We start from the raw sequence: 21,674 nt of genomic DNA on the forward strand, positions 1-21,674 counted from the left end.
ACCACGTTTCTGTAACTGTCCGTGGTACCGCCTTACACCCAGCCTTCTGACGCAGAGCCACGGCGACACTCAGCATCCAGATCCGCAACAGCTCAACTTGGCGATCTGGCTCCTGAGGTCTTAGAGTTTGGCTACTTGAACTTTCCTCCCGATTGTATGGACATCATCCGGGAGGCAAGAAAGCCCACCACAAGAGCATGCTATGCGGCAAAGTGGAAGCGGTTTGTCATTTATTGTGCAGACCACAACATTAACCCGCTAGATGCATCTATTCATGATATCTTTTCCATCTGTACAAATGTAATCTAGCCTATGCTTCCATTCGAATACACATATCCGCAATGGCCGCTTATCTCCAGAACAGGCAGCACCTCTCACTCTTCAGGGTGCCTGCCATTAAAGCCTTTCTGGAGGGACTCAAAAGAGTCATCCCTCCACGGACTCCACCAGCTCCGGAGTGGAACCTCAATGTGGTCCTCACCCGGCTGATGGGTCCTCCCTTTGAACCGCTGCATTCCTGCGAGATTCAATTCTTGACGTGGAAAAGTGGCTTTCCTTGTAGCAATTACATCGCTGCGACGCGTTAGTGAGCTCCAAGCCCTAACTATCCAAGAGCCATTTATTCAAATTCATTCCAACAGGGTGGTGCTTCGCACTAACCCTAAATTCCTTCCTAAGGTAGTGTTTCAATTCCATATTAACCAGACTATTGAGTTGCCTGTTTTCTTTCAAAATCCTGAGTCATTGGCAGAGAGAATGCTCCACACCCTTGACGTCAAAAGGGCCCTGATGTATTACATCGATAGGACCAAGGATTTTAGGAAGACTAAACAACTCTTTGTTGCCTTTGCGCCACAACACAAAGGTAACCCCATTTCCAAGGCAGGTATAGCTAGGTGGATTGTTAAATGTATTCAGATCTGCTATCTGAAGGCCAAGCGTTTTCTCACCGTTCCACCAAGGGCCCACTCCACCAGAAAGTTGGGGGCCTCCATGGCTTTCCTTGGAAATATTCCTTTGGAAGACATATGTAGAGCAGCCCCATGGTCTACCACACACACATTTACAAAGCATTATTGTGTTGATGTGCACTCCAAACAGCAGGCAGCTGTAGGGCAGGCTGTTCTAAGAACACTTTTCCAAACTGCTGCAGCTGGCACGGGCGGCCGCCGTTAATGGAGGGACTGCTATGTATTCTATGCACAGATATGAATTCAGAAGCCCACATGCCTCGAACCGAATATGCTACTAACCAGTATGCATCTGTTCTTGGCATGTAGGGCTGCTGACATTCATATCGCCCGCCCTCCTCCCCGGCGCCTGAAGCAGCTGCAGGATTCACATATACTTCTAGCATGGTCATCATTCACTTAGTTTCACTCCATCTTGGCCGCAATGGCTAAAAACAATCTGGGGATGGAGTCGATGCCCATGCGCACTGTAGTCCAGGGGAGAAGCCACCTATCTTGTGATACTTCGAAGACTCTTCCAGGACAACAATGTGCAATCATCCGGACCCAACACTAGGCGCCGATCTATGCACAGATATGAATGTCAGCAGCCCTACATGCCAAAAACAGATGCATACTGGTAAGTAGCATATTCGTTACACATTATTGGCGGCACCCCTGAGTAGTTAAAATGCCTGCAAACTTTACCTTGAAGAATAGACGAGAGTGCACAGAGCTAAAAGCTGCTCTGCCCCCGCACAATAGAATTATACGGCAAAGCTCTGTGCATGTTTCACAATTATTTTCCTTTTGTGTGGGCTTCAAAAACATCAAGACAACTTTTTATGGCTTTGGTTTCTGTTATCGAGGAACAACTCTGGAGTGGACAATAAAATATTGGTCTTTACAATTCACTGCTAAAAACCCCCATAAATTATCCAAAAAATTCAGATTTACCTGGACGCACATCTTTGTTTCTTTTGTAGGTCACAGGTTTACTGAATGTCTGAAAAGTGTGTGGAAAGGAAGGACCAAATACCCGGTGATTGTAGCTGCTTCGGTCCTCGTTTTAGCAGGTCTCCTGGTGGGTATCAGAGGTGAGTTGCTGAATCTTAACTTCACGTGTTTCGCCCATGGTTCGCCCCTGAATTTGATGCAGGACATGCAACACCTAGTGCTCATAGCGTGCTCTTTCAATTTATGAAATGCAAGCGTTAAATGAACATCCCACCTGGCAGATATTTATAAATACTTAAATGAAACCAACTTGGATACAATTTGTTTAACATGGCTTTTAAATTACAATAAAGCAAGTCCTATCACCGCCTACCTCCAACTACTGTGTATGTATTCCCATCGATAAGACCTATCCGGTGTCTGACCAGAATGAAAAACAACAGAGTGCCAGGGGTGGGTGGGTGTCTCTCAAAGGGTCATGGCCGATCTAATTAAGGGCGTGGCTTAAAAAACACGTATTCTAAAAATCTGTGCATTAGCATAATGTACTGTCACTGCATCCAAATATATGATACAACAAGTAACATTACACCTACAACAAGCTAGGACTATTAGTTTTGTCAGTGGGTTTTAGCTGCATAAGACAAATAAGGAATAACTATGGCTTTGTTGTATATAATACTAAAAGTGCTTCCATTCTGAAATGATGAGACTGTGAAATAACTATATAGAGTCTACTTGACATCACAGCAAAGGCGGTGAAGGGTGGGACTGCTGCAGAGTAAGATTCACCCTGAGGGTAACAATAGAAAGCCCAATGAGAACCTGTCTCAGCACTTGCTTTTTAGAACTACCTGTCCTAAGCACCGGCAGGACCCAGCCCATCTATATAGCGTTAAATAGTTAGGGTGATCAGGCATCCTGGATTTATCTGGACAGTCCTGGTTTCACCAGCTGTCTCGGCAGATTTCATCTCATATCCCTGTTTAGGTCTCGCCTGGCATAGCAGCGCACAGCTCTGCTAACGCCATGCGAGGGCTTTTCGTAATCAATACACCAAGGGAACGCCTATGGAGGGACAAAGATGGCATTGGGCTGTCCACATGCTCGTACATTTTTTGTCCTTCCATACGCGTGCACATGTTGATTCGCTTACGGCCGCGCTTGTTTTAATTAGCAGGGCTTTGGCGCACAGTGTGCCATATGGTGGGCTGGCTGCATTCCAGCTTCAGGTTACTTCATCTCTCTGATGGGGTTTAGATCACGGAGACAACAGGCTTTGCCTAATTCCTGAGGAATCATGCGGTAACTGGCATTGATGCAGATCACTGTAAAATCTGCCAATAAGCACTCACACTACACTGACTGACTGTCTTGTCACAGGCTGCCACCCCACAAGCTGTCCTTTCATAGACTGTCACTGCACAGACAGACCCTGTTTCACCTGGCTATGAACAGTGACGTCACCCAGCACACTCGCTGTACATAACGTGACCAAATGTTTGGACGGCTGTTTCTATAAACTGTGGCCTGAAAAGTAGCACCGTTGGCGCCAAGACTCTCCTTGTGCCAGCTGTCACTGTGCCAGGTGGAGTGCCTCTTTAAACACCATTCCTGCACTCAGCACATGCTGGTTCTGAAAAATACCCCATACTATTGTATAATAAATGTGTATTTCCTTTAGGTACTCTAAATAGATCCCCACTGCCCTTGGTATTGTATATAAATGAGTATTTCCTTTAGGTACTCTACAGGGATCCCCTCTGATTTTCAAATCCCCCACAAACAGCAGTCAAAGGGTCAAACCCACAAAACACTAGATCTCAGGGAGCGCCATTGTTCACCCCAGCACATCATCTCTCTGTAAAGTTGATCTCATCCGAATGAGGACAGAGACGTTTATTAATTAATATGGGAAACTCATCAGTTCTAACAACAAAATGCATAGATAGTGTGTTTCTTTTAAATTACTTATCTTGTTCAGATGTTAAGGGCCTTACAAACGTGCTCACAGTTGTAAAACACAGAGGCCCGCGTTCAGAAGAGGAGCGGAAGCACACACTATTAGTTATGCAGAGATTCGCAGGGTCGCTCAATGCAAGATGGACCACACCACAGGCTCTGTGCTCGGGTGTCAGTTTGGAGCATTATTCGGTACCTCTTAAACATTGGGCTCCCTTTCTTATCCGCGTGGGGATCAATGAGCAAGGAGGGGCCTGCACACTCGTCTGCAAGGGAACCCCCATGGGCGTTGGAAGTGTGGGGGACATATCCCCCCCAGATTTTGTAGTGGGGGGACGCAGGGGACAAGGGTGGGGGGGACGAGGGGACGAAAGTATTTCCCCTCTCTCTTCTGTCTGTGGCAGGGCCATTGGTATGTCAAAGCGCGAGTGCTTTGACGTGCTAATGGCTCTGTACTTGACCTGTGACCTTCCCTTTTGTTCTGCTGCAAAAGCTAAGGAATGTTTTCACACCTCTCCCTCGCCGCACCTACTGCCTGCAGTCTGCATTTCATTTCCAGATCAAGGAAGAGGTAGTTTGTTGATTGCTGACTCTGCAGGGCCGGCTTTAGAGTTGGTGGTGCGACCATCTCTGTGGGTGCCCCAACAAACTTTTTAGTTTTGCGTTATGCGGGAAAACAATGCTGGTGTAATGTTTGTTAAGGGACTCAGATGTTCCGCGCTCTGAGCACATGAGATGTAAAATGTGCTATTTACTGCTTTCCTGAAAATAAGAAAGGTATTTGGACTAGAGGCACACAAAGTAAAGGAATAGAAATAAGTGCCTAGAATGCAATAGGCACACACTGCTGAAAGGCATTGTGCGGCACACACAGTGACAGGTGCAAGGCTACGTGAAGCACAGCTACTGTAAGGTGCTTAAACCAATGAGACTTCTAGAATGAAATGCAAAAAATTGACATCTGATGCTCTATAAGACACGAAGACAAAGTATTAGCAGGTTAGGCCAGGGTGTCCACCCACCATTTTATCCACTTTTGTAGTTTTCATATTGTGCAAACTTGGCCGAATGGGATCACAGTGCTTCATGTGGACACCAGATTATTGTACACAAGTCAGATTCATGTTTTTCTCAGGTATGGGGAAATTAAATACTTTGCCCAGAATGACAGCATAGTGAGCCAACGCCGGGACTTTGGCCTAAGTGCCCAGTTGCAAAGTCAGAAGCTCTATGCTTTAGGCCACATCTGGTATCCTAGCCACTTGAATTTGTCGTATGGCAGACTGTATACTGTATATGCATGGAAAGCGGTGTAATAAAAGTCCATACAAGACTGCACACACCTTGAAAGAAGCGGAAAACTGGTAAGGGGCAGACCGTACACACCAGAGCAGCACAAGCCACAGCAGTGTAAAGAGGGTCAAAAAATAGACAGCATATAAGGGATAGCAGTTTAGACACACAATTAGGATGTACACCAGAAGAGTAGCGTAAAGAGAGATGAAGGCATACTGTACACAGCACACAGGGTCGCTGGGACCCACTGGCCTAAAGCGACCATTTCCTTTCTTGCACTGGTGTCCATGACACACTGATAGGCCTCTGGTAGCAGGAGAGCAGTGTAAATAGGCACAGGCAGACTGTCTACCACTGTAAAGTAAGACAGTATGGATCATAGCAGCAGTTTAAAGGGGGCAGGCTGTAAAGTAAAGACATTGACAAGCAGACTGTTCACAATAAAATGTAAAAGCATGAAAAACGGCGAGACAATGAAGGCTTGTACATACCAAACGACAAGAGCTGTGTTTTCAGCCACAGTGCTTTGCCTCAATTTCCTGAGTTTGGACGCTCGTGTTAAGGCCAGTGCTGTTCCTCTCCTGTATCGGAGGGTTGCTCCTGCGAGGGCTCTCGGGCTTGTTGTCAGAAGCCTAAGGGTGCACAGCTACTTAGACTAGCTGTTGTTGCACAGCACAAGCACTGGTAAAGTGGTGGACTCGGGGCCCAGCAGCAGTGCTTACTGCATGTGCAGCAGCAGAGTAGGCATCCTCAGAGGGTCATACTTATTGTCCGTGTACATCTATCTGCAACCACGTGAGCGCATGTGTCCATCTTCTATTTTCACGATGTTGTGGAAATGGAAGAGGACAGTGCATGCATTTTGGTCAGAGGCAAATGACACCACCTGAGCTTGGTGCCTGGAAGAGTGGCACTGGTCGCACCACCCTAAAGTCGGCCCTGGCTGACAGCATACTGTCCCTCCTCAGCCCAGACCCTACCTCATTTGACTGTTTCACACTGCGCAATTCAGTCACTCAAAGCCTAATGTTTCGTTGGAATGTTTATTTTGAGCAGTTGAACCTTTCCCTGGAACATGAGAACAATTAGCATCAAACATAGTCTAAGCTATCTTGCATTATGTTGTGTCAATGTGCTGGTCTGTCCTAATATTTACACAAATAACTATTTAAGTATCACTATTTTGTCTTATTTCTTTTATAGCGCTACTCAACCCAATCCAGGTTGTTGGAGCGCTTTAAATCACACAGACATATTATACATTCACAATAAACCATATGTGTGTAAATCAATTTACAGGATGTGTTACATAAGATAGTGAGGGTTACAAGGTATAGGAGTCACATGTCCTTTCCTTTATAATTCGTTGTGCTATATTATAAGGATTACAATTCATGAACTGCACGTAAATAAAGGATATGTGTGTTAAAAATAATAACCTATAAAATAAATATTCGTCATCTGTATATCACATTATGTGCTTTGTGTGAGACATATTAACCCTCTATGCTACATTGATTCAAAACGGGGACTAGACAAAACAACTGTCTCTCCAGCAAGAGCATTCCTCTCTAGAGTTATCTTACCATTATTAGTCTTAAAATCTGATGTGATTTTTTGGGTACATCATTTCCAATGAGGTCATGTGTTGTGATTAAGCATGGGCGGAAAATCCGTTTCGCTCGCGGATTTTGCGGATTTTGGGTAAATTCGCAATCCGCGAGATTCGCGAATCTCCCGCCAAATCCGCGAGCAGCGTATTTTATGGCTTGCTCGCACTGTTCGCGTGAGTTCGCGGCTTCCCAGTACAACTTCGCGCCCCGCGAATAAGCGCAAAATTGCAGAAATACGATCTTAGCAAAACTGAAACTACTTACCAGGTTCAAAAGTTCAGGCTCATCATTAGTAGCCATTTCCTGTAGTGCTTCCTGAGGGGCCCCTCCAGAGTTCAGTTGCCAGTTGCAACTATTATGTGACCCTGCTCTGAACCTCAGAATAGTTACACATATGCCACAAAGGTCCTGAATTACAGCTAAGGGAGACAAGCAGGAGCCAGGCTGGAAGTTCAAATCCATTAATCAGCCCCTAATTCATTATTGTCAGTTGGGGCAGGGCAGGTGTTGTAACTAATTTTGCAACAATGAAAGCACTTAGCAAGTGCAAAAGATCACTAATCAGGAAGCACTAAGGAAGCAGGTGCCAGCTAAAAAAATATTCTGTGACACATTAATCAGCCCCAAATTAATTCAGGTCACTTGAGGCAGGGAAGGTGTGCTTACTTTGCCACAATAATGTACACTGACTGGACAACCAGAGGGTGCTGTGATGAAACAGAGGGTGGCATGGGTGGGCCAGAGGGTGGCATGAGTAGTCAGAGAGTGGCAGTGGTGACAGAGAGTGGCAGTGATGAAGAAGAGTGTCCCAAACAGGCTGGACACGTAGAAACAACAAGTTCGCGAAACTTGCGACCCGACAGGTAAGTTCGCGTTTGCGAAATTGTACAAAACCCTCGCGAACTGGCAGAAACCCGCGCAAACACACAAAAAAAAAATCCGCAAATTCGCGAGAATTCGCGGATTTCGCGAATTGCGAGTTCGCAAATCCGCAAAATTTGCGAACGCGAGATTCGCAAAATTCGCCCATGCTTAGTTGTGATGTCAAGTGCGATGTCATGCGCTGTGATGTCACTTACATACTGCCTAACTTGGTTAGTGCCCCACTTCTTTTTTTTAGGACTTGTGCCATTTTGGGAGAAGTATATTAGAGAAGTGGTTTGGCGGTTGTGGGAGGCTGCCTTAGGATATAGTGCACATTGCACATTCTCAGGAGTGATGCACCTTGCACTAATACAGGCAACCCGTATGGTGATTATAGTGGTCTTTGATAACCATATAAAGCTCTCAAAGTGGTAGCTGTGGAGAAAAGCCTTCAGGCTCATCTTGAAGGAGTGTAAAGCAGCTTGTGTTACCAAATTTAATCAACAGTGTAGATTAGATGAAAAAGAACCACACAATGTTTATAAAAAAATACTTTTTATTATGCAACACAATCACTAACACATTGGTATATCTTCTACCCAGAGATATCAACAATACACACAAGAATACTTCAAAATAATTAGGTAAGTAGCTCAAATATACCCTGGTGTCCAGGGGAACACCAAACCATATGTGAAGAAAGTGCAATGCAAACTTCAAGGAGAATGGGACTTGGACCAGAAAACTCAAAGGAGATGGGAACACAAGGAACTACCCAAGGAAAGGAACCCAGGAACCCCAAGGGGCTGAGTGCAGAGTAGAAACACAGCCGCATGCCAGATGGAAGCCAATGGAGAAGTTGCGGTTGCAGTTTTACAGAAGGACTCTTCCCAGAGGACCCCGAAGAAACCCTTTAGATGTTCGGGGGGTTGGAGAGTAATCACACCCATGGATGCCCCAGGAACCAGGTTACCTTCACCAGGGAAGCCAGGTGCATAGGGGTGAATTGACATCGGAACCTACCATAGATGACAAAGGAAGACTTCAAAGAAGATGCCACCGAAGAAGCATGTGAAGGTGTCCGGTGGAATCCAGGAATGGATTCTTGAAGAAAAGAACCTGCAAGCAGAGGGGATAGAGTCTATCCCTCTCTGAAGTGACCAGGAGACACAGAAGCACATTCCCCACCGATGTTGGGAGGTTCAAGAGTGAAGACGGTGACCGTGTTGCTGCAGCTGCGAGGACCAGGAGATGCTGAGGCAGACCAGGAGGCATGCATGAGCTGTCCCATATTGGGTGTCGGTGACCAACAAGCCTTGGTAGCCACAAATGGCGTGGAAAGCAAACAGATGCAAACATTGGGACCAGTAAGATCCAAGCGACTCACCAAGTGCAGGAGAGTCAGAGCAGGATCTGAGCAAGCAGGGGAGCCCACTGAAGCAAAGGAAGACCCTCAAGAGGACCCACATGCCGAAGGCACAGGAGTCGCAAGAGGACTTCAGGCAGCTCACAAAAGGTGGAGGCTCACAGTGCAGAGGATGCAGTGAGGATGCTGATCTTTGAGGGATGAGGTTCTGAAGGGTCTTGTAGGCCAAATATCTCTGGGGTGCAGAGCCAACAAGCCTTGGCAACAGCAATTCATCGCAGTGCACATGAATGGTCCCAGCTACTTCGATGAGATATACTGTCTTCAAAATTGCAGAGAAGACCGGTCAGGCCTCTAGGGGCTGTAGAATCAGAACCTGTGTTGCTGGGCCATGTGCAGTCCGTTGGATGACAGGAGCAGCAGACCGGTCAGCTTTGTTGCGGTGCCTGCAGATGCAGGGGAGTGACTCCTTCATGACAAGGGAGATTACTTCGGATGTCCTTGATGCCCACAGGCCTTCTGGAGAACTTTAGTGATGTACAGACACAGAAGACTTGAAGAACAACTTGACCAGGAACAACAGGAGCCTTCCTTGATACAGTCTCGGGTCAAGTCAAAGTTCTACGAAGTCCAAGTGCCCAAACGGTAGAAGAGTGTCTTGGTTTCAAAGGTGAGTCTTGTTCCAAGAAGAATCTGAGGACCTACCTACGGGGGAGCCCTTAAGTACCCTAAGGAAAGTGTTGGAACGACTTTGGGGTCCCTCCCAGAGGAGGGGCTGGACAGAGGGGAAGATACTCCCCTTTTCTTTGTCCATTTTTGTGCCAAAGTGGAAACCAGGGGTTCCTGAACTGTGTCAAACAGAAGTATGCAAGACAGGCACAAATTTGGGCCTTCAAAGTAGTCTGGTGCCACTGGAAAGCACCCCCACCCCAGCCCAATATAATAAGTCCTGTCTGGGAGGTGGTCACACCTCCCTGTGACAGGAAACCTATTGTTCTACCTTCCCTTGCTCAAGTTGAGCTCAGCAGCAGGAGGGCAGAATCGTGTCTGTGGTCGGCAACACTAGGTTACTGGCAGACCCTGAAAGGCTGTTACTTGGAGTACAGGGGGGGGGGGGGGGCGGTCATCTAAGGAGCCCTCAGTACTTTGGATCATTCTTCCAGCACCAGAGTCAGTGTTGGGGTATGATTCCAACACGTTTGATACAAAACATGACCAGGTCCAGTACAGCCATTATTTAGTTAGACATCTCATTATAACTGATGTCCACTATATACCTTAAAATGGCTGTTCGCTCTTACAAAGCCTGGAGAATCAACTCCGGGGCCTGTAGGGGTGTCCTGCTCATGCAGGGGCACCCTCACATTTGTAATCAAGCATCCTGCCTACCTTAGGAGTTACATAGTTTTTAAGTGCAGTGACCTCAGATATAAGGAACTTAATTCTGTTGTGAGAGGTGCAAGCACCATCTCACACAGGCTGTAATGGCAAGCCTGTAGTCAAATTTAAGTGGACTCCCACTGGTGCCAAAATACATGCTGCATACCTTTTTGGCATATACTAGCGACGTATAATGTTACACCAGTAGCCAATTATGGATGTATCAAAGTACTTCCCAGAGCCAATTTAGGGCATAGAGCACAGTTGCTGGCGTACTGATTAGTATGATCCCAGCAGACTACAGTCAAAACAAACTGACCCCAGGAAAAAAGTGGGGGTAACCATGAAAGCAGATCCTACTTTCCTACACCCCCGCCCCAAACGTGAAGATGAGACTAATCTTGCCTATTCGAGGCTTCTTTGTCTTAGTTGAAATATCTGGAAAGTCCATCTTTGTTGGCATGGTTACTCCCGACCACCTCAGAAGTTTGAGTTGTTCACCCTTCATCTGTTTAAGCCATAAGAGGGGCTTATGGTCTTTCTGAACAATGAAGAGAGTGCCAAACAGGTATGGCCTCAACTTCTTCAAGGTCCTGACCACAGCAAAGGCCTCTTTCTCAGAAGCTGATCAATGCTTCTCCCTGGGGGTCATCTTTCTGCTTATAAAATCTACTGGTTGACCCTGGCCCTCTGCATTAAACTGTGACAATACTGCACCTATCCCTATCTCAAAGGCATCAGTATGGACAATGAATGGTTTGAAGTAGTCTAGACTTTGCAGAATTGGAGCAGAGCACATTTCATGCTTCAGGTTATCAAATGCCTTCTGACAGCTAAATGCTAGATATGCTGCACTATAAGCTTCCAGACATGTTAAGACTTTATACACCACCAGCCTCTGAAATGTGGTAGGTGCATTTTTGAAACCAAAAGTCATCACAATAAATTGATAATATCCACTGGGGGTTGAAAATGCTGTTTTAGGTTTGACATCCTCATTGAGTCTGATTTGAAAATAAACAGCAGTCAGGTCAAATGTACTGAGCTATTTGGCAGGGGCCAAAGTATCAATCAGTTCATTTGCCCTTGGAATTGGGTGGGCATTAGCCCTAGTGACTGCATTGAGACCTCTATAGTCATCACAAAAACTCATTGATTTCTGACCATGCTAGCTGTGAGATTTGGGTACAAGGACTACAAGACTAGCCCAAGGGCTATCTGAAGCCTCAATGACTCCCTATTCTGGCATCTTTTGGGCCTCTGTCCTGATGCAGTCTCTGACAAGGTCAGGCTGTCTGTACATTTTACTCTTCACAGGCATGCTGTCACCTGTGTCCACTTCATGGGTACACCAGGTGGTTTGACTGGTTGTCAGAGAAAAGAGACCAGAAAACTAAGAACCTGTCTACAGTTAGCTTGCTGTTGATCAGTGATGCTGTCTGCCAAGGCTACTCCTTCACATGATCCGTTGTCAGGGTCCTGAGAGAGGAGATTAGGGAGAAGATCACTCTCTTCCTCCTGTCTCTCATCCGTGGCCATGAGCAAGCTCAAGTCAGCCCTGTTAACTAAAGATTTCGAGAGAATCACATGAAGTACCATGTGGGGACTTCTTGGAGTACCTAGGTCAACTTGGGGCCACTCCACTTGTCTTAGAGAGCTGCTGGGGCCACAGGCCCCAACACCCACACTTTCTGTCCTGGCCAGTAAACAGTAAGGACAGCCTTTTGGTCATGTCAAGCTTTCTGAAGCTCCTGGCTGGCCTCAAGGTTTTTGCTGGCCGCCTTCATATGCTCAGCCATGTGTGAACGCACACCCAGAACATAGTCTGCTATGTCCTGTTTAGGAAGCTTGAGAGGTTGCTCCCATCCTTCTTTGACCATACATAATGGACCCCTAACTGTATGTCCAAACAGAAGTTCAAATGGGATGTAGCCCACCCCTTCTAAGGAACCTCTCTGCAGGGAAAGAGAAGGCACGGTATTAAGACATCCCATTTTCCCATCAGCTTTTCTAGGAGTCCTATGATCTTACCTTTGAGGGTCTTGTTGAACAACCCCATTGCCCTGTGAATTGTAGGGTGTGGCAAACTTATATTTCACACCACACTCTTTCAACATAGCAGTGATGTAGCTAGACATGAAGTTAGTACTTCTGTCCGACAATACCTCCGTAGGGAACCCAACTCTGAAAAGGATTCCTAGGAGAGCCCTGGCCACTACAGGAGCTGTAGTGGACCTAAGGGGACTCGCCTCTGGATATCTAGTGGCATGGTCCACCACCACTAAGATAAAACTATGTCCAGATGCTGTTGGAGGGTTTAAGGGACATGCAACGTATATCCCTACCCTCTCAAAGGGAACCCTAACCACTGGCAGAGGGATTAAGGGGGCCTTTGTAGTGCCACCTGACTTACCACTGGCTTGGCAGGTGACACAGGTCTGACAAAACTCCCTGGTGTCCTCAGACATGTGGGGCCAATGAAAGTAAGGGACACGCCTGTACCAAGTCTTGCTTTGCCCAAGATGTTCTGCAGGGGGAATCTTGTGTGCCAGGGTCAATAAAAAACCCCTGAACTTCATAGGTATGACCAACCTCCTGGTAGCACCAGGCTTGGGGTCTGTACTTACAAATAACAGGAGCCCTTCTTCCTGATAAGTCCTGTGGGACTATTCTGAAATGTCCTGCTTCCTCAGCAGCAGCTTGATGTCTGAATTGTTCAAGATAGGGGCAGGCCTTCTGCTCCAGACTGAAGTCTTCCCTCGAAGGATCCCTGACCCCAGTTGCTCTGCCTTGTCAGGTCCAAGCTCCTCTAGTACAGCTCCTTCACAAGTACTGAGATCATCTCCCTGAGGAGGCTAATTCTCATTGTAGGTCTGAGAGGAGGATACATCTGTATCCTTCTTGCTCCTTCTCTTGGGAGCTGGTTGGTCCATTTCTTCAGGATCCAGGGCTCCTTCAGTGCCTAACTTCTTGGCCTCAGCCCTAGAGACAGCAAAGACACTGGCTGAAATTCCCATCATTTCTACACGAGTCCTGAACTCCACTTCAGACCAGTCTGAAGTTTCCAAATGATTGCCCAGTAGACAGTCCACAGGTAGGTTGGGGGATGCCACAACTCTCTCTGGGTCAGTTACCCTTCCCCAGCTGAGAATGACATCTGCCTTGGAATGATCTGTCCTGGTATTGTTAGCATTGGTTACTTGGTAAATCTGTCCAAGTAGAATCTGCTTGGTAAACACAAGTTTTTCTGCCACCAAAATGACACTGGCCCCTGTGTCCCTGTATGGCACAGCTTCCTGACCATTGATGAGAGGCTGTTGTCTGTATTTGCCCAAGTTAGTGGGACTTAGAGTAAAGGTGGGGAGCTCAGTGCCACCATCACAGACTAAAACAGCCTGAGTGGGTGTCCTGACTAGGCCAGGACCCACTTTAGTACACAAGGTTAACCCAGCTAAACTCTTGGGGGCCCTACTACAACCATGGCTATTGCTAGTGACACTAGGAGGTTTCGAAGTGGTAGTAGCAGTATTGGTGCTAGACTTAGAGCAATTGGCATCCTTTGTCCTTTTATGTTTTTCCTTACACAAATAACACCAAGGTTCTTGTTCGATTAGGAAAAGGAATGGGACCTACCGCTAGAGAAAGATTTTTGAGCACCTTCAGAAGACTCTTTTCTTTAGATTTCTCCCCACCTTTCTCTTGGGCCTTAGAATAATCTTGCTTCTTCTGGTCAGCACCACCATGAGATCTTTGTTGCACTCGGGTACAGACTCCCTTGTCTGCCTTCTTTCCCAATACTTGGGGAGAGATCAGATCCGAGTCCACCATGTACTGGTGCAGTTGCTGATTTTGACAGTTGTTAAATATGTGCTTCCTCACAAGTAAATTGTACAGTCCCTCACAATCATGCACATGTCGCAAAGAACATTCAGTTTATTCTTCCTTTTTAGTCCCATCTTTGTTTGCTTTGTGCATGAAAATGTAAGATTCAAAAACATGTTTTTTCACATTTGGTCTAATTACTTTGTGAATTGAAGCATACTTGCAAACTGTGACTACATCCCTGCCTTTTTCAATGTTTCACTACAAAACGATGCAATTGTATTCTTTTAACGGAGTGTATGGTTCCAGACAATGGTCGATTTGTATCGGGACACTGGAAAGTCCAAAAGGTTGCCTCTGTCCCCCCCAGAAATTTAGTGTCTCCTATGCCCCTGGGAACCCCTGCTATTAGAATGCAAATCGCCGTGGCTTTACCACAGCAAACTGGCTCCTAATTTACTTTGCATGCTGACTAGAATTGAAACTAGAAAAGCAAGCCACTTTTGGGTGCCGATCTTGAACTAATAAATACATACGAAACCAATCAGTCTGATTTCCTGAGAAGGCATTTGGAAATGAAACAAGCAGTTTTGGAGAGAGGGTCTGCAGTAACATCTAGCGCTACCGACTTTGCATCGGTTCTCACGGCGCCTAAAAAAACTATTAAAAAATACATGCTGATCCGTATTTAAATACATATTGATAAATTAACAAATAAAACAAGCATTGGCATAGCCTTTGGGAAGTTTTTAGTCATCCAGCACAATATCCTTGGTGCAACAACATCATCTGTTGCATGGCTAAAGACTTATAAGGTCCCAAAGGCGAGACTAATTGGCTATGCCAATGCTTGTTTTAAGAGGGGGTCACCTGAAAACAGTAAGAGGCACCTTTTAGCTGTTCTAAAGCTGAGCTAGTTAGCAGCTGTTGTAAGTAAGCAGTTTAATTAACTGGTATGATGCTGGCTTTAAAAATTACATTTGATTAATTTTCTTAGTGCCTCTTCTGTGTTCCCATGCTGGTAAGACCTGTAATTCTTTGCCCCTCTGTTGATGTAAAATTGTAGTCCTTCTTCTATTTTTGCAAAATGTCCCGGTTTTTGTTTCTCAAGATCTGGTCACCCTTTGCATAGTGCCCCTATCCCTAAAAGTTGATAAACACCTACTCCTTCCCGAAGAAAGCTTAATACTCTACTCTCTGCCAAGCCCACAGAAGCTTTTCCTTGGATATGATCAAATTCCAATCCCTGTACGGGATAAAAAAGTGCACATCCATTTTCTCGATAATTACTTCTTCCTTGTAGAGGAACGGCCCAAAAGGTCTCTATCCCATGTCTGAAGACGACAAGGCTAGCAGAAAATAGGCAATAACATTCAAAGTTGCTCTGAACAGGAGGTCCTAAATTTTGTCTGGCCCTAAAAACCCCCAAGCCATGCGTATCAGGGTGCCACTGGGGTAAAAGATCCAGTTAACTCTAAACTGCCCTCCGCGAGCACTTACAAAGTTAGCAGGGGGCAGGAGCAGTCGGGATCCGAGATGGTTAAAATGGAGGTCTGTTTCTGTGTCCCACGACTCACAGGGGCAAAGTCGGTGATATCCACACAACTCATAAGGGGTGCGGTGGTAGTCACAATGAAGGTGGGTATAGCCCAGGCATACATCCAGCCTGGTGGAGTGTGTGTAGGGGAGACTCCAGGACCTCCCTTATAGGCTGAGAAGGATGCTCTTCCACACTAAACGACAGTGCGGACCCCTGAGGGCGTCTTTGTCTGCGCCCCAGGCTTCACTATTGCAAGCTTGTGGGCAGGCAACAGAGATTCCTTGTGTTCTCAGGCAACAGAGGGAGTGTCCATGGGTATCGTCACCGCACGGCAGGTACCGCCACTAGCGACCGCGGCTGATTAGGGAGGCCTTAAGTGCACAAGTCGGCTGGACTCAGTAAGGCAACTGTCCAACCTGACATGCACACTACACATGCCCTCGCTTCTACCGGGATTGGTCCCGCCCAAAGACACCAGAACCGGAACAACAGAAGGAGCAACCACGGCCAGGCAAGACATAGGGGACAAAATAAGACGTAGGGGACTCTGAAGCATCCAATTGTAATAAAACTCTGATGTGGCAGCACACTGAATGGTTGGGGCAATGCTCTGATGCTGTAAGGGAGAAACTGGCCCTGGTTGGACTCCAGTGTCAGCGTTAACTTGTGTCATCACAGTAGCATCCTGCCTTGGTCTCTTGAGGGAATGGCTGTAGAGTGAGGAGGAGGAGGACATGAGGTGTAAGGATGAAGTAACTAATATATCATAATAGAAGCCCATGTCTAGCAGGTCCTCCTCCTGCAAGCTCCAACTCCAACTGCCTCAGTAGTAGGTTGGAACCCACAGAGAGAACATGACTAACCTAACCTGAATGAAAAGATATGCTGTAGTAGGTAGGTAATTATACTAACAAAATAAAGGTAGGACAAAATACGCACGTAAAGGAAAGACTATATTTATTAAACTACTATATATAATACACTACAAGGACACCTGCAAAAGTGCGCTTTTGTGTCCCTAGTATGAGCCGGGGACACCTGCCCTTGTGTCCTGATTGTGAAAATGGGAGCGGCCTGCCCTTGTGTCGCAAGTGTGACCCGAGAACAGCCTACCCTTGTGCCCGGAGTGTGACCATGGCACAGCCTGCCCTTGTGCCCCAAGTGTGACCCAGGCTCAGTCTACCTTTGTGTTGCAAGTGTGACCCGGGGGGCAGCCTGCCCTTGTCTCGCAAGTGTGACCCGAGAACAGCCTGCCCATGTGTCCTGAGTGTCACCCGAGAACAGCCTACCCTTGTGTCCGGAGTGTGACCCGGGCGCAGCCTCCCCTTGTGCCGCAAGTGTGACCCGGGGGCAGTCTACCCTTGTGTCGCAAGTGTGACCCAAGAACAGCCTACCCTTGTGTCCGAAGTTTGACCCTGGAGCAGCCTGCCCTTGTGCTGCAAGTGTGACCCGGGGGCAGCCTGCCCTTGTGTCTTGAGTGTGACCCAGGGGCAGCCTGCTTTTGTGTCGCAAGTGTGACCCGGGGGCAGCCTGCCCTTGTATCGTGAGTGTGACCCTGGAGCAACCTGCTCTTGTTTTGCAAGTATGACCCGGGGGCAGCCTGCCCTTGTGTCGCAAGTGTGACCCGGGGGCAGCCTGCCCTTGTGTCGCAGGTGTGACCCGGGTGCAGCCAGCCCATTGTGTCGCGAGTGTGACACGGGGCAGCCTTCCCTTGTGTCGCGAGTGTGGCCCGGGGGCAGCCTGCCCCTGTGTCGCGAGTATGGCCCGGGGGCAGCCTGCCCCTGTGTCGCAAGTGTGGCCCGGGGGCAGCCTGCCCCTGTGTCGCGAGTCTGTCCCGGGGGCAGCCTGTCCCTGTGTCGCAAGTGTGGCCCGGGGGCAGCCTGCCCCTGTGTCGCGAGTCTGGCCCGGGGGCAGCCTGCCCCTGTGTCGCGAGTGTGACCCGGGGGCAGCCTGCCCATGTGTCGCGAGTGTGGCCCGTGGGCAGACTGCCCTTGTGTCGCAAGTGTAACCCGGGGCCAGCCTGGCCTTGTGTCACTAGTGTGACCCGGGGGCAGCCTGCCCTTGTGTCACGAGTGTGACCCGGGGCAGCCTGCCCCTGTGTCGCGAGTGTAGCCCGGGAGCAGCCTGCCGTTGTGTCCTGAGTATGACCCAGAAGGAGCCTGCCGTTATGTCCTGAGTGTGACCTGGGAGAAGCCTGCCTTTGTGTCCTGAAAGATACCCAGGGGCATATTTACAACCGCATTGTGCCACCAGAGCTTCACCTTTTAGGATGCTTTGGTGCCACAATGCCCTGCTTCATATTTACAAAGCTGTTAATATCCAAACGGGGGAGCCCTATAACTCCAAACGCATCTGGGCACACATTAACTTGTAAATACAAAAAACAATGCGTTGGAATAAATACTGAAGTAATAATTAAATGGATAGAAAAATGTCAATTAGTCCTCCCACTGAGACAATTTCTCAGAGTTACTTATTATGAATGAATGTCATTAACACAAAATGCAGTTCTCAAAGAAGGATTTTTTTATATATGTATATATTATATCAAAAGTACTTTTTAAATAACTTGCATATAATCATGCACACCAACTACAGTAAATATATACAAAAATATACAAAAAATATGAAATATATATATATATATATAACTTCCAAAGTTCTGCCTCAATAAGCACCACACGCACTCGAGGAAGTACAGCAAGTTTGCGTTTATTTCCCAACTAACGCTACACGTTTCAGCACAGAAAGTGCCTTGATCACACGTCAAAATAATATTTTATTGCTGGTAAAAAATATCCTATGTACTTATTTATCCTTTATTACCCTATTCATGAGTACATATGCTGAACCTATGTATTGCAAGTGTTCTGTTTGTTAGAGATCGCCCAATATAATTAAAGGAAAGTACATCATGAGGAAAAATACAAAAGTCCTCTTTAATTAGTGGTACTCTCTCTGTTATTTATTCTGTTTCAACTTATCGAGGGCTTCTCCAATTCAAGAAGTATATATAAATATTCATATTTTTTTGTATATGTTTTGTATATATTTACTGTAATTGATGTGTATGATTATATGTATGTCTGCGTTGGCGCTAAGAAACTTTTTTTAGTGCCAGTGGAAAAGAAAACACAGGGGTGCGTCATATTCTTGTGGATATGGCGCATCCTGCATTTTTGACATGACAGAACACAGTGCTGCTGGTTTGGCCGTTCGGGCTGGACTGTTCCCATGAGGCACAAGGTCAAGACTGATTTGCATATGGCCATGCCTAAACTGGGGTGGCATGGTGAGCAAAAGAACAATGGATTTAACCCAGATCCCTTGACTGGAGGTGAATGTTTTGATTTGTTTTTCATTCCGTCCATCTATTGTGTGTCTTTTGCTAAATTGCTTGCAGCGCAGCTCTGCGAGATTTCTTTGTGAATCTGCCACCTTGTTGCTTGGATGTTCTGCAGTCAGGCCCGGACTGGCAATGCCGGGCACCGGGCAATCCCCCGGTAGGCTGCCAGGGGTGGGGGCCGGTTTTTGGGCGGGGGGCCGGTTTTGTTGCAAAAGGCCGATTTTTTGTACGCTCAGTACAGTAGTAGTCACTTACCTACTACTGTACTTTGCTGCGTGCCTGCATTTCACTCTCTCCTACCTCCAAGTCTGTGTGGAAAAAAAAGCAATTTAATTCATCTCTGCGGGATAAATAATGCATTGCAAGCAACAGTGCCATTTTAGGGGGTGGGTGGGTTGCGTGCGCACGCAGCGCGCAGATGCCTCCACCGCCGCGTCTGCGCGGCCTGCTTTTAATCTTCATCTTCAATTCACCCACTTTAGGGGGTGGGGCTGACCGGGCGCGGCCGCTGGAGGTGACACATGCGCATTGGGGCTCACGCAGGACCGTGACGACGAGAGGCCCTCTCTTTTGCCACCCATAATTTAATTATTTCTAGCCCCCCCCTGCCCCAGTGTCCCTGCTGCCGAATGTGTGCTAGTGCTGGCCAACGGCCGCCAGGTGAGTGTTGTTTCCATTATTGCAATCTCCTATGCCCTTGCCTGGACTTGTACTAGACTGTGAAGGAGGCAGTGGGGCCTGTGCGAGTCGAGTCCCGGACCACACACATTCCCAGATGAGTCATCGCGGCTGGAGGCCTGTAAAGGTCCATCTCAACACTCACTCAGGTATCTCAAAGTATACCTTTTAGAGGCAGAGCACGTATTTATTCCTAGGCTATAACAGTACACTACAGGCGCTTAGTCACAGCCTGCTGCTCGCAGTTGAGTTCAGGGTCAAGGCTGTGCTTCCGTACCAGGGCAGGCAGGGGCCAGGTAGGCGCTGTTGCGGGCAGAGCGGATTCAAATTAAGCACTGGATAGACGTTTTGGTATGACAGTGTACTACTCTGCGCAGTGCTGCCCTTAATACATTTAGGAGGCACGCGAAGGTCAGGCCGCCTGGGGGAAAAGGGGGGCGGGGGGGAGGAGGGCCTGGGGCTGCTGAGTAGTCCCTGCCCTGGGTTCACGTAACAACACGGCGTCACTCATGACTGCTAAAGTGTGTTCATTTTATCAGAGAGGGGAGCCTGGTAGTTAAGTTTCTCCTGAGCTGGGCGGGGCTGCGGTGAAGTTACACGTTTATTTAGTTTTATTTCGTTTTAGTGGCAGCCACTACTCTCACCGCGCTGCCTGTGCCCACTTGGTCAGTGTGCCTCATCGTGCTGCTGTCCTGCGACAGGACTTAGTCGGAAACGAAAGGTCGCATTTACCATGATCTGACTGACAGTGTTATCATGGAGAGGCTGCTGTGTGGGTCACTGATGTATTAATCGTTTTCTAACTTTACAGCCTGATAGACACTGAGCCTGTAGCTCTGCTCACTGCTCTCCCAGGCTCAGGGTGGTACTGTGGCGTGTTAAGCTTCATTCAGCTCTTTATTCATTTATTTAATTAAAGCACTAACTACAATTTAAATATAATTTCGGGCCCTGACTGAGGGCCTCCAGTCCATGGGCGACCTCTCATTGCTACTCTGCTGTGGAGGACATCGCGCGCACTGACACCAGGCAGGAATGTTTTTAAGTCCTACTGTGCCACTGCTGCCTTCCCAGTCCCTGGTCCCCAAGCAGAGATTCCCGTGGTCTGGGCAGGCCTGTCATACAAAGCATTCTTAACCTGCCCTGGCTCCACGTGTGTTCCGGAAATGATCTGGGCACTTGTCGGTCCAGGCGAGTGATGTGTTGTATTATTTGAAGAGGCACAGCAGACCACAGCCTGTGACTTCTTGATGACCTGAACTAGCAGCTGGGAAGGTGGATTCTGCAGCCTGTCAACTCTTTAATGCAGCACTGAGCCCCCAAAGTCAAGAGAGGCCCAGCGTCTGCTGCTATTAGACCAATGCCAGCACCAATTCAGGCGATTGGCAATTTAGTAGAACCCATTAATCCCAATAGTTGGTTAGTGTCCTGTGCAGAAGGGGATCTCAATCCATGCCCACAGAGTGACGTCTGCAGTTGGGAGAGTGATGTATAGTTGTGAAATGGTGCACGCAGTACTTTAAATGAAAACATACAAAAAGTGCTGTTGTTACTTATCCACAGTACACATTTCCTCCTCTGGAGTGGTTCTCCCATTAAATCTTACAGCATTGATGAGAATTACAGATGCTCTCCCATTTAAATAAAAGTAGTGCAGGTACTCAGTGCCACTTACCATCTGCCCAGTTACAGCAGCAATAGTTTACAGAAGGACGTCTGGATTTAATGATCACTCTGGTAAGGTTGTGTAGCATGGAATGACAATTTTACACTGGGTGGAGACATGTCCATGATCTGCTTTACTGTAGTGCTAGCAAGTATAAAGTGTAGGATTAGAGGAAATTATGCTAGTGTATGAGAGCGTTTTGAAGAGTAGAGTTGGTGTTTATGAAGGAGTATG

At 47.3% G+C, this 21,674-nt stretch overlaps 1 protein-coding gene across 4 annotated transcripts in view; it reads left to right on the plus strand.

The window, feature by feature from the left end:
- LOC147700904 (uncharacterized) overlaps nt 1-21,674 on the plus strand; it is an 89,061-nt gene that overhangs the window by 32,979 nt on the left and 34,408 nt on the right. For all 4 annotated transcript variants that reach the window (XR_015297416.1, XM_086929765.1, XM_086929764.1 and 1 more), the window contains exon 2: nt 1,937-2,047. Coding sequence is in view for 3 of the 4 variants with exons in the window: in XM_086929765.1 (XP_086785891.1) it covers nt 1,937-2,047 (111 nt within the window). In the remaining variant the exon portion in view is untranslated. The remainder of the gene's footprint in view (nt 1-1,936; nt 2,048-21,674) is intronic.

This window comes from Lissotriton vulgaris, chromosome 7, assembly GCF_964263255.1.
Source record: "Lissotriton vulgaris chromosome 7, aLisVul1.2, whole genome shotgun sequence".
NCBI classification, from domain to species: domain Eukaryota; kingdom Metazoa; phylum Chordata; class Amphibia; order Caudata; family Salamandridae; genus Lissotriton; species Lissotriton vulgaris.